Below are 15,463 nucleotides of genomic sequence, written 5' to 3' on the forward strand. Positions count from 1 at the left end.
TTCGAGCTTTGGTTCAAGGGAGAAACCTCGTTTTTTTTAGATTGTCAGTTGATTTAAAAACATTTTATATATCATTTCAACCCGAAAAAGTAGTTTTTTTGGAAATGAAATGAAAATCTTTCGGGAATAATTCAACAGAACCGTGGACGACGTGGAGCAACGGCAGCAGCGGGTGAGTTTCAACTCATTAAACTCGTTAAATGAAGATTGTATTTTTTTTTTTACTGTAGTTGTAATCAGGTTTGATCAAGTGTTTGCTTTTGAGGAGTCACTTTTCCTCCGTCTTTTAATTTATGCAACAACTACAACAGGGTTGTACTTTCTGTAACTATTATAATGTCCACCAGAGGGCGACACCTGCCTACAACTGTATTTAGTACGTTTCCTGTTTCCTGTTTCCAAACGGTAAAAATATTCATGTCATAACGCAGTTTACGTGTATATATATGTATGTATGTATGTGTATATATATATATATAGACTTTATATATAGGCATTTTATGGGACTTTGTTGTGAAATGTACTGATATTAAAGCCTTTAATTATTTTTAATTAATGAGTTGAACAGTAAATGAAATGAAGGTATGTTCGTGAAACAGTCTGTCCAGGATAAGACAAAGTGAACGAATTAACAATTTTTAAGAACAGAATAGATAAAAAAAAGTATTGGTGTATGTACTTTATTAATTTATTTTAATTAAGTTAAAGTTTTTATAGATCTGAGTGTTTGTAGATAGTAAAAAGTTTCTCCAAAGCAGGGTGACATCTTCATGTTTGTTTCTCTCTGAATCAACCGTCCAAAAGACAAACACTTTTAGTTGAACCCTCCATTTATTTTAAAACAATGACTAAAATTAGAACGAGGAGAAGTGATGTGGCAAGCTTGTCGTCGTTTTTATTTTCATGTGTAAATGTCTGTTAATGATTGTATTTTCTCATCCGTTTTGTTAATGAAGAAATAAGAGAACAACATTCACAAAGTATGAAAACATTTACACACACAGTACATACAATATATTATTGTGATAAAACACACATGGAGGAGGAAAACACAGCAAAAATCAGTGTCAACTTCACTTAATTCAACTCTGACTAATATTGAAGTCTGCATTTTCTCAGAAAAATCACACCACAGACTTAAAAAACACTAATATTGAAAGTGTCTGCTTTTTTCTTCCAGGAGGAGGAGGAGCCGACCTCATTGACAGTGACCTCTGCTGTGAACTCCACACAGTGTTTGTGTGTGCGTGTTTGCATGTGAGAAACATCCGTGTACGTCAGGCGGGGTAAGTGTGATTTAAAAAAAAAAAAAAATCTTCACACCGACCTAAACAGAATACATGTTTACAGTTTTACTGTTATGTCGCGAGCAACTGACTGACTGACTGACGTGCCAATGAAAACAAAATCTGCAGATGATGCTTCCACTTTTCTTTTTGAAACGGTGGCGATAAAAACTTGGAATGTTTTGAGATACAACACATTGATACGTCATTGGCTTTTCAGTCCCTCTTCACCTGTTTTGTTGTGTAGTTTTGGTTATTTTCAGTGGCGCTGACGAGTGGTAAAAACAGAGTGTGTGTGTGTGTGTGTGTGTTAAAATGTGAAAGGAAAGCACCTAAAACATTGATGAAAGTCATTGTGACCCGACACTTTCTTTTTTAAAAACCTCCACACAGTTTTATTATTGCTGCTTCTTCATGGCACAAATAACACAACAATGGTGACACTTTAACATCACAGTGCAGTAACAAAAACAACATAACACGTAACATTACGGTAAAAACGCGTCATTTCTATAGAAATGAGCAAGTAACAGCTTAGTAATGACAAGTTAGTAGAACATAATAAGTTAAATTTCAACTTTAATTCGCATTCTAATTGTCTTTTAAGAAGCGTTTACCTACGTTTTTACGACTGTAATATTATCTTTATTACAACATTATTACGTTGTTATTACCACGCTGGAAGTTAGAGTTGAGATAGTTTCAAATTTCCCTCCCATACCTTTGACTGTATTATTGTTACTCGGGATGGACATTTCAAGCAAAACTGCTTTTTGATTAATCGCCGGATCATTAGTCAATATTCGAAATTGCAGCAGCGCATTTTGTGAAAGTAACGCAGGGTTCAGATTATGTCTTGTGCGTCAAATTACCATTTTTAGATAAAATATTGTCCTGATCTATACACAAATATCACACAGCAATCACTAAAACCATGTGGATCAAAAGAGAATGACGGGCGTCATATTGCGAAACATAATTGCAGTTCACAGCACGTGTGATGCATTCAATGATCCTGGTAAATTGTAATCACGTTGGAGGCTCCCAAAGCGAGTTGATTTTAGAGGAGCAGCTTCAAACCACCCACATGCAGTCACAAAACAAAAATGCTTGCTGCTGCCACCTAGTGGTAATAAGACTGGTGTATTTTAATCAGTGCAATCATTGACTTTTAAAACGAAACAATCAAAGCCGTCCCTTATTGTTACTGCACTGTGACACGTGTGACAATGACATAATATGACATGTGTTATTTTGCACTAGTATGTTCTCATTTGCCATGCAAGCTCACTACAGCTCTGTTAGTTTTAGAACTTTTTTTTTGTCTTACAAAGAGCAACAAAAATAAATCAGAAATAGAGCGTGTTTGATTAGCCACACACGCGCACACACACACACACACACACAGTGCCAGACTAACTTCAACAGCTGTAATTTTTTTTGTTTTTTTTACAGTTAGTAAGTAAATACAACAGGATTAATATTCTTATTATCCTCATTATCACACAAAAAGTCATGGGTTATGGTTAAGTAATAGCAGTATTTATAATGATTAAAAAAGAGAAACATTTTCAGGGCATCACAAATATATAATTAAACCAAAGGGGGCCAAACGTAATGTTTGAAATAATTTAAACATTTCTGACATTCATTCCTTCGGGTGTGTGTGTGTATGTTTACTTTTTTCTTTTATGTACAGTATATATATATATTTATATTTATATAGAAGTAGTGCTTCATTTTTAGAACTAAAAATGAAAAAAAGAACCAAAATGAAAAGGGCTGCATTCTGTGAACGCTGTGCAAATAACATTTAACTCAAATGACCTCTGTTTGTTTCCATGCCGACAAACATACGCTTACGCCCCCCCCCCCCCCCCATGGCTGCTGAAGCTCGCCGATAAACGTCCATGGATACAGTAAGAAAAGCACATTTTTGTGTGTATGTTTCAGCGGCTACAACGCGACGATCAAATCAGCCACCAAGGTTCTGACAATCAGACTTTAGCCACTTAATTAACGTAACCCTTCCCAAAGCCAAATTAAGCTACAGTTGGAAATGTCTTTGTCCCGCGTTTGAAGTAATGACACCGCAGAGGACAAAGTCATTGGCATGTAGCAAACCCTCAAAATGGACTCTTCATCTTCGTCACCTTTTTACCTGCCAGCAGGAAAAACAAAACTCGAGAGTAACACCTCTGTGAAACGTCCTCGTCTCTTTCTCTCTAATGCTTCCAGTCAAAGACATCCACAGATGTTTTAAAATCAGTGCTGACAGTGAACGCTGCCTGTATTCCATTCCAATTAATTATACAACCTTTTGTTTTGTGTTTAAAGCAAAAAAACTCAATCTCCATGTTGTAAAAATGTCACTGTCTCAGGCGGGTGAAAAAAGAAGCGAAAACATGCGCGGAAAAGCCAACTCTTGTCGTATTAATCCTTTTTAGATCCCGTCAGAAATCTCTAAATCACAAGGATATGACGTAAAAAAGATAACTCTGAAGAAAGGAAGTAAAAGTTGTGTTTCTGCCCGTCAGAAACAAAATGCTGAGAATGAGAATCACACTGGGAGTCCAAACACTTTTTTTTCTTCCCTTTTTGTAGAATGCGACAGATTTTTCCTTCAACATAAACAGCAGTGTCTCTTAAACAAACAAACAAACAAACAAACAAACAAACGTACTTGTGTATATGGTTTGGTTTTTTTAGTAGGATTTTTTTTTTTTTTTACAATAAAACACGCAAAAAACATGCGTTTTAAATTAATTTAAAATCAGTCTGAAGTGTTCGGGATGTGAAGACATTCAATCTTCAGTCAAAAAAAAAGAAATCAATGGCCTCCTTTTGTGTTTTTAAAATCGTGACTCCGTGAAAGAATTGTCCCAAACAAACACGCGTGTCTTAAGTGAAGAGTGTGTGTGAAATGTTCAAAATCAGAAAAAAAAATAAGTTTAGTTTCCTCCAGACGAGGACGTGAGACGCGAATAGTCTGATGAAGACAAACCAAGAAACAGTGTTGATGCAGATTTTTCTCTGTGGTTTCGAGAATGAGACGAGGCAGCACAGACTGGCTGATTGTGAGGTTGCACTGAAGGTGGCGCTGCAGTCACGACATGGAGAAATGACTAAATGTCATTTTGCGTCTCACTTACTTCAGGCTCTCGGCTCGTTTTTGTAGACTTGAAGTCTAAAGAAACGAAATACGGAGGCTTCCTAATTGTATTTATTCTTTGTTCTAACACCTATGCTGTCAACAGCCAGTGTTGGACTGCAGTCTGAGAAATGCTAACTTCACAGGTTACATGCCAAAGTCCCTAAAATGCACCTCGACCTCTCGGCGACACTGTCGCTCTGGACGCGTTTTTGTCCGTGACGTGACTGCAGGCGTCTTAAACTCGTCTCCGTGTAGTCAGTGATGGAAAATCCTGGGGCGGTTCCTCGCTGCGGTGAGTGATTGTGTCGGGTGGGGGCGGGGCTAGATGGATTTGGAGGAATCCTGTTTGCTGATTAGGACTTCCAGGAGGCGGAGTTTGGCCTTGATTCTCTTGTACTCTCTGTACTCCTCCAGCATGGGCACCCTGTCCTCTTTCTGAACATTTCTGTATCCGAAAAGGAGAGAGAGATTGTCAGTTTTGAGCCACATCACAGGTGGAGTTTTCCTAACAGTGACGTTACAAAGGAAGTTACAGGAAAGGGCCTTGATGAGTGTGTGCTGGCATAGGCCTCTTTGGTAGCTGCAATGTGTGGGGGTGGTCCCTGCCCTGACACACCTGAAAGGCATCAGTGATTGCAATCACCTAACGCCAGAACAGGCGCGTGCAATGCATAGCACTGGTGAAAAGAGGGGTGCAGACTGGAGCGTCAGCGAAAGCGTCAGCCCCGCGTGCAGCCCTAGTCGCGTGAAGACCGTAGAGGGTAAAGACCGGCATGTCTACCTGTGCATGTCCACCGAGCACTGGACGCCCTGGCCGCAGGGCTAACTCGGGCTCCTTCCGGGAGGGATGCCCTTCACAGGTACACCATACCTAACATCTCCCACCTCCACTACTGCTACACCCTGCTAACCCTGTGCTGTGAACCCAACACAGATGGCCTCCGATCAGCCTGCAAGACCACATGTCAGCCCTCTGTTCATCGAGCTCCACTGGCTAACCCTTGGCTACATGCTTCAACTTCAGAACAATGACACTAGCTAAGTGCCTCATGGGTCTGCCACCACCTTCTTCGATGCTCTCCTAAAGGCTTGCGTTACCCCTCGACGACTCCATTCATCAAAGGTTTGTGGTCTGGCTGTGCCAGAACCCCGCAAAAGACAATCCAGACTCTTTTCCTGTGTCGTTCCACGCTGGTGGAAAGACATACCGAGCGCTACCACAACAGGGTAGCTCTCGGATCCACTCCACTGCTCCTAGCTAGTGGATTTATTTCCAAGACTTCTTCTATGTTGCTGTCTGGTTTGTTGCTTTGAATTAAAGTGTCTGCTAAAATACTTAAATGTAATGTATACGAGACGCAAATTGTTGAAACCCCACGGGCATGCTTGCTTTTCTCCTTGTCTGCGTGTGAGTGTGAGATGGCTTGCAGGTGTGCATGTTTGACTGAGTCTAGGTGGATCATGGGAGCTGATTGGTCCTACACCAGAGGTCCCTAGACCTGGTCGTAACACAGAGTCATAATAATGACTCTTCTAATATGAACGACTCAAAGTAAGCCTGTGGTCGTGAGCTGGGCGATTAGAAACCCAACAAATACAGCGTCGCACTTCTCTGTAAACGTCTTTGTTTCTCTAACTCCAAGGCTCAAGTTCAAGGCTACTTTATTTGTAGAGCACCTTTTCAACAACATTACATAAGCCTATAACATTACTATTTACAAGCGCTTAATTGTTTTCGGACTGCTTGCGATCCCATTTCTGTTCCCTCATGATACAACAATGGACATACGTCTACTTTTGATGTGTATGCGCCAAGTGTCGCTCTCACACCTACCTTCCGTTATGCTGATAGAAATCTTCCTCAAACTCTCTGATGGTCTTCCTCATTTTCTTCTTCTCTGCTCTGGCCTTCCACAGCTGTTCCAGCAGCTCTGGCCTAGAGGACAAAGACACGACACAGTTAGACTACAGATGGAAATCTGTAAATATTACATCACGTCACTGACTTCTGCTGTGAGCTCACACACGTGTAACACATTAAACTGTAATTTGTCCTGTTGCAGTGCTATCATCAGGGGACACCAATAATCTGACTTAAACATTCCATGGATTACATTGTGATATTTGAAGGACTTGGTATGAACCACAATCTGGGTCTACTTAGCGGCTCTTTACTAAAAACACGACTGACATTCTTTAATCAGACATCAAATATTCCACACTGCTGACATCTACTGAAATAGTAATAATCTCTTTTAAAAAAGCCTGTCACCATAGAAGCATGAGGATAGAACTGAAATCTAATAAGTGACGTGTCTACTTCAATTGAAAATAACTACACTTTCAGTGTTCACTCGCCATCTGTGATACCTTAACTCATTTGAGTGACAGTAAAGACAGGAGCCGTCTGTCATGATTTGCATGGGGAATTTTACAGTCAAAGAAACAAACAAGCCGCCTGTTCTGCACACGACTGCTTGCATCGCCCTTGATTTCATTTACATTCTCTGCTTCTGTCAGAAATTCAATTTGTCCAGTAGATAAACAAGAGGACTCTCCTTTACTTCGTTCACTGTGATGGTTGAGCTGTAATTATCAGATATGCACAACTAAAACAAGTCAAACTAGACCGATGGGAGAGATTTGTCCTGCACATATACATGTTAAGAATTCGATGTTAGTGTGTGTGTCTCTTGCTCTTACATGGATGAAGCGTTGGAGCTCGAGAGTCGCAGGTCCAGCGCCAGCCTCCCCGACCCCTCCTCTAGCTTGGCTCTCATTGAACAGTCGCTGTCAGTTTGGGTCTGGCTCCTCCCTTGCCTGTTGGCCGGGGACACGAGGTCCACGGCCATGATGACGTCGGGGCTCTGCATTTCCCCACCGCTGCTCTCTTCGTCCTCTTCCTCCTCCTCCTCTTCGTCCTCAACCCTCTCCTCCTCCTCCTTGTCCTCTTCCTCTCCTCCTCCTACTCCACCACCACCACTGCTGCTGCTGCCGCTTTTCTGCTCGTCCTCCTCCTCCTCTTTGATCTCCTCCCAGAAATGAGCTGTTTCACCTTCTATGATTGGCTGCAGGGTCTGAGTCCGCCTCTTGCTGGAGGGGGACACCTGAGGTGGGGGGTGGTTATTTACACAGGTTTAAAATGCAGCAACAACACTATGTGAGTGACTATTTTCTTTAGGTTTTCTCATGTTGATTAGGTATTGCGTCATTATCCAGTTTTAAAGGTTCACAGTGTAAGAAATGGTGACATCTAATGGTCCCCTTTCACAAGTGCCAGGAAACTTCACATATGTCCCCTTTCTTGGTTTGAATAGTAAGTTTCTACTTTAAAACGTGAAATGCACACACACACATTTATGTACAAGATTTATCTTAGAAATAACGTGTAGTAATTCAATTTCCTCCAATAAACACTTGTAAATACACACTGGCCCTTTGAGACAACCTAACTAAAACTAAGTCTAATTCATCCACTTCATTCAATAAAGTTTTAAAAAAATGGACTGCAGCACAAACTACTCATGTTAAGTCAATACTTGGAAACTACTGTATTTACACAAGTGTTTTGTATGAATTTAATGACACTTAAAGTCTACATTTGAGTTATTGACTTATTGTACAAATATAACCGTGCGTTCATGTGTACGTACTGTGATAGGCGTGATGCTGACTCTGGTGAGCATCTGCTTGACCAATCTGTAGCGATCGTAGAGAGGCTTCACCACCTGACGCTCCTCTCTAGTCACCTGAGAGACAAAGAGCTAAAGTTAGAGAAATGTTTGAAATAGTTTGGGTTCCAGATAAATTGTTTCGTTTGGTTTGGAAGTTACCGGTCGCCCGTGCAGGCCTTCGTAGTGCAGCAGGTTCTTCTGCAGGACAGTTTTCTCACAGGACAACTGCTCCTTTGTCATCTTCTACACACACAGACAGAAAGACAGACACTGTTGGTTAATACAGATATATTTACTTTTGCGTCGCTGAGCCGAGGAGTTCTAAACAATGAAATGTCTCGTCTCATCTTACTTTGCCCTTGAAACTGACATGCAGCCTATTCTTCCCGTCATTGATGCTGTTATATCTAATTTTTCCATTTTCTAAACGTTGCAACACAAAAAAACACTCTCCTGCTCACAACTCACACTTGTGTCTTTAATTAGCACATGGATTCTTGTAGCTAATCAAGTAATTGAACACCTGAGGATAGGGATGGTTACCAACACGACACGACCCTGAGGCGAATTTACCATCTTTACTATCTTTACTATTGCCTTTTGCCAGAAACAATCGGTCAAAATGACTATTAGAAATCCATCACCTGCTTGGACTAAGGAGGAGCAATTTAGTTTTTGACTGTGTAAGGTTATGCAAATGCTAATGTTTACATAAAAGGGTTAATTAAAATTACAACACTGGTAACAGTTCACCTTGATATCATCAGGCCAGCCGTCCTCCTGCTTCTTCCCTTTGACTCTGCGTTGTATTAACTCCAGTGTTTCCTCCCTGGTGGGGTGTGAACCCTTGACCTCCCCCACTGCGTCGTGGGCACCTTGATCCAGTGTGGAGCCAAAGCTTTTGGGCAAAGTGTTGCTCCGAGGACGAGTCTGAGGGCCCAGCTCGCTCTCTGCGCGGTGTTTGGCGTCTGAGGATGGAGGGTTAACGTGAGTAAGACAGGGGCACCAAGAAAAAAAACAAAAACAACAGACGGTGGAGGAGACAGAGGGTGTGACGTGGCGTAAATGGAAGAACCAGCACTGGAAAATGTGGTTGAAGAAAATAAGGATGATGAAACCTCAAGTCTTCACATAGAACATCCTTGACTGAATGATCAGACACGCGGGAGGTAAAGAGACAGCTGCAGGTGGTGAAAGGTGAGCACCTCACAATCATGAAGAAAAAACCGGCATGCTTAGAAAACACACACGCACACACTAACGCGCGCACACACTCGGAAAACAAAAACACGCCAAGTAAAAGCCCAAGGACGTCAAGCAAAACAATACCCTGTACATTACAGCAGTTCACAATCATACTGTTCAAACGCCACTGAAACAATCTAAGGATTACACATACTTGCCATGAGCCTAAAAACGTTTAATTAACTCAGATTCAGATAAATACCAAACAAACAAATCTGAACCACGTGGTGTTGTTTTTTTGCACTCGGTCAATCTAAACGTGAATTTATCAACACACGTCCCTCCGGGTATTTCCCCATTTTGTCGTCTATGTAAACATTCAGTGACAACATGCTCTTTCCACACCAAACACATGAAAACAAAGAAGCAAGATGCTCTCACAATGCCTCCTCAGGGTTACTGTCAGGAGTGTATGTAAGGTCTACTTACTGAGGGGTTGGTACTTACTGAGGTGAAACGGTCTACAGTTCAGGCCTGAGTAGGGGTGGCGCGGGGGGGTGAGTGTGTGATGGGGAGGAGAGCAGAAAGAGGAGGAGGAAGGGGAGGAGGGAGCATGGTGGCGTCTGTGTGAATGGAGCAAAGCCTGGTGCCTCAGCGTGCTTCTGGGTAAAAGGTGGTGCTGGCGTCCTGGTTGGCCGATCAGTCAGTCAATCAATCAATCGGTCGTTGGCCGATAGGAGGAGGAGGAGGGAGGAAAGTGGATGCTTGCGTTATTGTTGTTTTTCAATTTCGATTTGAAACAGTGAGAGAAATGTTTTCGGCCACTCTGTTCTCCACAAAGGAGAGCCGTCACCTCGCAGAGACGAGGTGGACGAGTGTCATGGGGTTTGTTCTGTGTGATGAAACAATGGGATTGTCCTACACAAACTGTACACATTGACTCGGATTTGTTTGGCTTCTATTTCATGCTTAGAATAAATTCGTAAGAATGAAAATCAGATTACCAAAGTGCGAAAAAATAAAGAAAAAGAAAAAAAAAAAGCTATTTCTTTTCCTAATGACTTATTCCCACAGTTTCATCTCACCGAACTCTCCTCAGGTAATGAATGTGGGTTTACAAGGACGCACCAGCACACTGGGGGGTGGGAGCCACGCTTATGAAAGCCACGTCAACCCCTGGCATATGCATGTCTGCTTGCGTGTGTTAATCCAGCATACATGCAATGTTATTACACAGGTCAAAGGTTACGAGTGGGGAGGGTCAAGCTGTCCAACAAGGAACAGGATGGCACGCAGACACTCTAACCCTGACACACAAACACACACTCGCTCACACACACACACACACACATTCACGGGAGTAAGAGAGAGTGGAGTCTACCTTTAATTTGCCTCCGTATCTTGGTGAGGTCGGTCATCCATTTGAGGACTTTGGGGTTAGCTGCCTTTTCTGCATGAGAGGGCTGTGAAGCAGAGGAGGGGACAGAAGTATGAGTATTTACAACAGAAATGTTGGCTCTTGTTTTCACACCTAAATGTTGAATTATCATTTCAGTGGACTCTTGGTTATCTGATCCAGTTTGTGAGTTCATTTGTGATTTAAAATTCAAATTTTATAAACAAACACTGGAAGAAACTTGTTTTCTCAACAATAACAAACACTGCATTTCTGCGAGTGATAACATGTCAGGTTTACTGCCTTTGCAAGACAAATTGGGGATTTGTTAGTGGAAGATGCTACAAGCAGTACTTACGTAAAAAAAAAAATACAATCAAGGACATTTTACCTTATAGTTCCTCTCTTTCTCAAACTGCTCTTCAAACTGCTTGATTTTCTTCTTCAGGTGCTGTAGCTTTTTGGTGAGTTGGTGAGTCACTGCATCTCCTCCTCTCATCGCCTCTTTTGAGCCAAACGAAGCTCGGCGTGGCCTGAGGGACAGAGGAAACACCAGTATGAGTAAAATACATCAAACGCCATCTGAGAGACCTCGGTGTCTCCGCCCCGTCCTTACCTCTGCGCTTTGGTGGGTGAGGTGACGTCTGGGTCCTGCTGAAGGAAGCGCTGAGCACTGTGCGCGCCAAAGTCGAGGAAGCGCCGAGCCAAATGGTGATGGTGGGAGCGAGAGGAGGAAGGGGAGGCTTCCTGCCCTCCATCCCCATCCTCGTCCTCACCCTCCTCTTCCAGGGGCAGTGGGGGGAGAGGAACCATGCGACCAGCCAGCGGGGAGAGCTGCGCCTCTCCGCTCTCATTGTCATCGTGCCAGGATTTGTAAGCTGGGATGGGGTCTGGAGAAGAAAGAAAAATGGAGTGAAGAGCAGTCAGAGCCAATCCACGGAGCTCAGGGAAGCAGCACGGAGAGGAATTAGTCGTTTCATTTGCACGTGAAGTAGGTGGTGAACATCTAAGAGGCACAAAAGCTGATGTGGGTGACAGCAAATTCATTGTCTTCTTCTGCTCCACGCTGTTTCACTCGCTTACTTTACTTTCAGTACAATGCAAACCAAGCAGTGGAGGAGGGAAAAAAAGAGGAAATAAATGGACGAAAGAGGGGTCAGAAAGATGATACTACATGAGTGAGGCACCTAGAAGCAAAAGAAGGTAAAAGTGTAGTCTTGATCACTCCGCTTAGTGGCTGAGCAAAGAGAGGAAAGTAGAAACTGTCCTTCTGCCACCTGATGGCATTTACATGCAGGGATTTACTCATCATTAGTATCACAGAAGCACATTGAAAACTGAACATGTGTTAATTAAGTCTCCTTAATGCAACCACGAGGCAGGATGAAAAGAAGCATGGGTAGATGGGTGGAGGGTCGGGGAGGCATGAAGCTACTTACCTTGGCCTTCTTTTTGCAGGTGCATACATGAGAAATCTATGGGAGGGAGGTGGAGATGGGAGGGGGGCGACGCTGTTTTCGATGAACGACGACAAGGTGGAATAAAAAGGGAAGAAGAAGAGGAAGAGGAATGAGGAACGGGGGGAGAGAGAGGCAGCAGAGGAGAGGAGAGGAACGGTGAAGTCAATCATTCCTGACAAATTCACTCAACATTCATTCTAACAAGTGTGTGTGTGTGTGTGTGTGACATTTAACATAATTACAGAGAAATGGAGGATAAAGACAGCTCACAAAGTTTTCTTTCAACATTCAGCAGTTGGTGACATGATTACAAAAAATGTCAACAAATGTCAAATCTCTGTAGTGACATTTTATCAAACAGACAACATGTTGTTACTGGTCTGCTGATTCTTTATCGCCGCGTCTGTCGAAGAACAACGAGCATCTTTGGTTTCCCGGTAAATAAAGTGTGCGTGTGCTGTTTTTTTTTTTTTTGCAGAGACAAGAGAGAGAGTCCTACCGTCCCATTGGTTGTCGGGAAAGAGTTGGAGGTGGGGGTTCTGGCCAGAGTTTGGTTGGCATGGCAACAGGTGATTCCTGTTGGTCTCGCTGGTGTTGGCGTTCTGATCACAGCAGCATGGATCTGTGTCCTGGTGAGAGAGAAAGAGAGAGAGAATACAAATCAGAGAATTGAAGGAATACAGAAAATGGACGCAAATAAATAATGATAGACACTGTTAAAATGTAATATCTTACACAGCTTATGGTGTCAGTCTGGTCCATGTTCTCACAAGGTTGATTGTCCTGCCTGAAATGACAGATACTGAAAGTAGTAAACAACACAGGACATACTTCTTCAATAGTTTTTGCTCTGAAATCTTGAAATGGGTTGATTGTTTTTACAGTGTAATGTATTAAAGAATAAATTCCTGAACCCAAAATCTTTAGCTTTGAGCAAAATCAAGCCAATTTTGATCCTGTTGTCAAAGGTTACGGCACAGACAATAATCTGCACTACACTCTTTCCCTCTGAACTGCATGAGTCTCCACCCACAATCACAAGAAATTAAATTATCCAACCTACGGGAAACACTGGTGAAATGTACGATGCGTTAAATGACACAACAATGTAGCGTGACTTTCACATGTGAGGCAGAAAGAGATCACAAAGATCCGTATCTAATATGGCGGAAAAACAGCTCTGGCTGACACGGCATTTCAAATTGGATCACGTGAAGTGATCAGCTCATGACAACATCGCTGCTCCTCGTTCACACGTAGATTATGTACTCGAACAATGTTCCTTGTTGTTTTCTAAAAACAAAAGTAAACACATGGGTGGAAAGTAGACTGTGAAGCAGGCGCTGAAGCTCACCTGGCAGTGTTGATGTTGTTCTCGGCATCTCTGACAGCCTCCGCATCCAGATCCATTCCTAAGCTCTCAGCCACGGTGGTGTTAGAGTCCAGTGAATCCTGGGAGAGAAAAACAACAGCTGCAACTATTTTAAATAATTCTCATTTCTGATGAAATGCAGGAGTCAAAGCAAAGTACCGACGAGCTAGAGATAATAAAGAATGTGTGAACTGGGACTTCAACGTAAACTGGTACATCCCTTTTTTTTATTTCACATCATGTGGGTATACTTTCACTTCTTTAAACTATAACATTCCTTAGAAAGAAAGGGAACAATGAGGCCAAATCTACATTAATATACAGTATAACTATTTTTGATGATCAAAAATCAGTTTGAGTTCTTTCTTTTTGAGACGGAAACAAGTTTTTCTCTGCTGCTACAGGACAGGAAACTGAATATCTAAGGATGACTGAGTGACAGTTTTCAGCATTTTCAGACAACAAATTCATTCAATGTGAAAGAAATGATCAACAAATGAACCGATAATGAAAACGGTCATGAGTGGCAGCCCTATTATATACGACGAATTAAGCTCATCACCTCTGTCACTCTGATCAGCGTCAGTACCTCATGACGAGATATTAGTTACAACAAAAACACGCTGCCTCTGCAGCACAAGTTTATTGATGATGTGTGTGTGTGTGTGTGTGTGTGTGTGTGTGTGGATGTGTGTGTGTGTGTGTGTGTGTGTGTGTGTGTGTGTGTGTGTGTGTGTGTGTGTGTGTGTGTGTCTGAAACAGACAGGCTGTTGTCTCTGCTCTCCTCCTCTGGTAAAATTCTCGCTAATGTCACAATCGGAGAAGAACAAAGATGGACTGTGGTGATAATATCAAACGTTCACTCTCGGAATGAACCAACAGACTGAAACAGGAAGGAGGTTTGTTATGGAAAATATGCTGCCGTCCCACACAGCAAATGCTCCGCGTCTGAGCTCTGGTGCGGTTGTTTTTTTGTGAGAAATCTTGATGATGATGATGACGATGTAAAAATGTCACCTTTTTTTTCCCTTTCTAAATTTCTATACACGGGCGAGACCGTTATACTTCAGTCATAGAAATACTCCCAACATTTAGACACAGAACTTTCCCTACAGAATATATTTGTTAGTTTTTCGTACTTAAAAAATATCTTCATACACATGACTCTAAATGCAGTGAGAGAGAGAGAGAGAGCGCAAATGTGAACTTCTGTTGGAGTAAAATCCTGGAATTATCAGGGTTGTACAAATATTTTTCATTAATAAAAATAATTTATAATGAGAAACAAATGATTACATTTTGAGATGTTTAACTTTGAGTTGTTTCGGTCTTGTAGTTTTGTTTGTTTCATTTAGAAGTTTTGTTTGTTATCTTTGGCCGCTCTACTTTGAAGTTAAGAAATAAACTGCAACACTTTATTAAATCGAACTTTGACTTCTGCTTTTCTTCGTAGAGAAAGGGGTTTGGGAGCCGCACACGTTATCCCTGGTTTTCCCTTAGACCAGGAACATACCAGTATACTCCAGCATACAGTACAGTATCCAAAACCTATGCCGTGTATTTTCAGTGTGTGCGATATGTAACCTTAACTACTATGTTTGTTGTATGTAAGTGTGTGTGTGTGTGTGTGTGTGTTTCCCTCATCGCACACAGACCTGTGTGTCCGTTTGGCTTTGTTGCACGTGTTCCTCTGTCTGCGTGAGTGGGGTCTCCCCTTCTGTGTCACAGGGACTGTCCTCGGGTTCTGTCTGTTGTTCCCCGTCTCCATGGCAACCCTCATCTGCACTCTCACTGGGACTTACTCTGAAAAATAACATTCAACAAGATGAAAAATGTATAAACGTATTTAAATTAAAAAGAAATAAAAATAAATGGGTAAAAGCAGCGTTTTAATAAACATTTCAGACAAAATCCTTTCAAGTTAGAAAACCAGTGT

General features: G+C 42.0%; 1 protein-coding gene across 3 annotated transcripts in view; it reads right to left on the reverse strand.

Annotated features, from left to right (window-relative positions):
* Positions 1–870: 870 nt before the first annotated feature.
* The window catches only part of fam13b (family with sequence similarity 13 member B), a 53,867-nt gene continuing 39,274 nt past the window's right edge, over positions 871–15,463 (reverse strand). The window contains exons 10-24 of one of the 3 annotated variants that reach the window (XM_058649147.1): positions 15,183–15,330; positions 13,510–13,607; positions 12,891–12,942; positions 12,655–12,784; positions 12,135–12,206; positions 11,312–11,585; positions 11,087–11,228; positions 10,681–10,762; positions 9,807–9,986; positions 8,868–9,082; positions 8,274–8,357; positions 8,094–8,189; positions 7,144–7,547; positions 6,275–6,376; positions 871–4,885 (exon numbers count right to left, since the gene is read on the reverse strand). In XM_058649147.1, the coding sequence (XP_058505130.1) occupies positions 4,762–4,885; positions 6,275–6,376; positions 7,144–7,547; positions 8,094–8,189; positions 8,274–8,357; positions 8,868–9,082; positions 9,807–9,986; positions 10,681–10,762; positions 11,087–11,228; positions 11,312–11,585; positions 12,135–12,206; positions 12,655–12,784; positions 12,891–12,942; positions 13,510–13,607; positions 15,183–15,330 (2,203 nt within the window). In that variant the 3' untranslated portion in view covers positions 871–4,761. The remainder of the gene's footprint in view (positions 4,886–6,274; positions 6,377–7,143; positions 7,548–8,093; positions 8,190–8,273; positions 8,358–8,867; positions 9,083–9,806; positions 9,987–10,680; positions 10,763–11,086; positions 11,229–11,311; positions 11,586–12,134; positions 12,207–12,654; positions 12,785–12,890; positions 12,943–13,509; positions 13,608–15,182; positions 15,331–15,463) is intronic. The other 2 variants (XM_058649149.1, XM_058649148.1) reach the window with 2 other exon arrangements.

The sequence above is a fragment of the Solea solea genome, chromosome 14 (genome assembly GCF_958295425.1).
Source record: "Solea solea chromosome 14, fSolSol10.1, whole genome shotgun sequence".
Lineage (NCBI taxonomy): Eukaryota > Metazoa > Chordata > Actinopteri > Pleuronectiformes > Soleidae > Solea > Solea solea.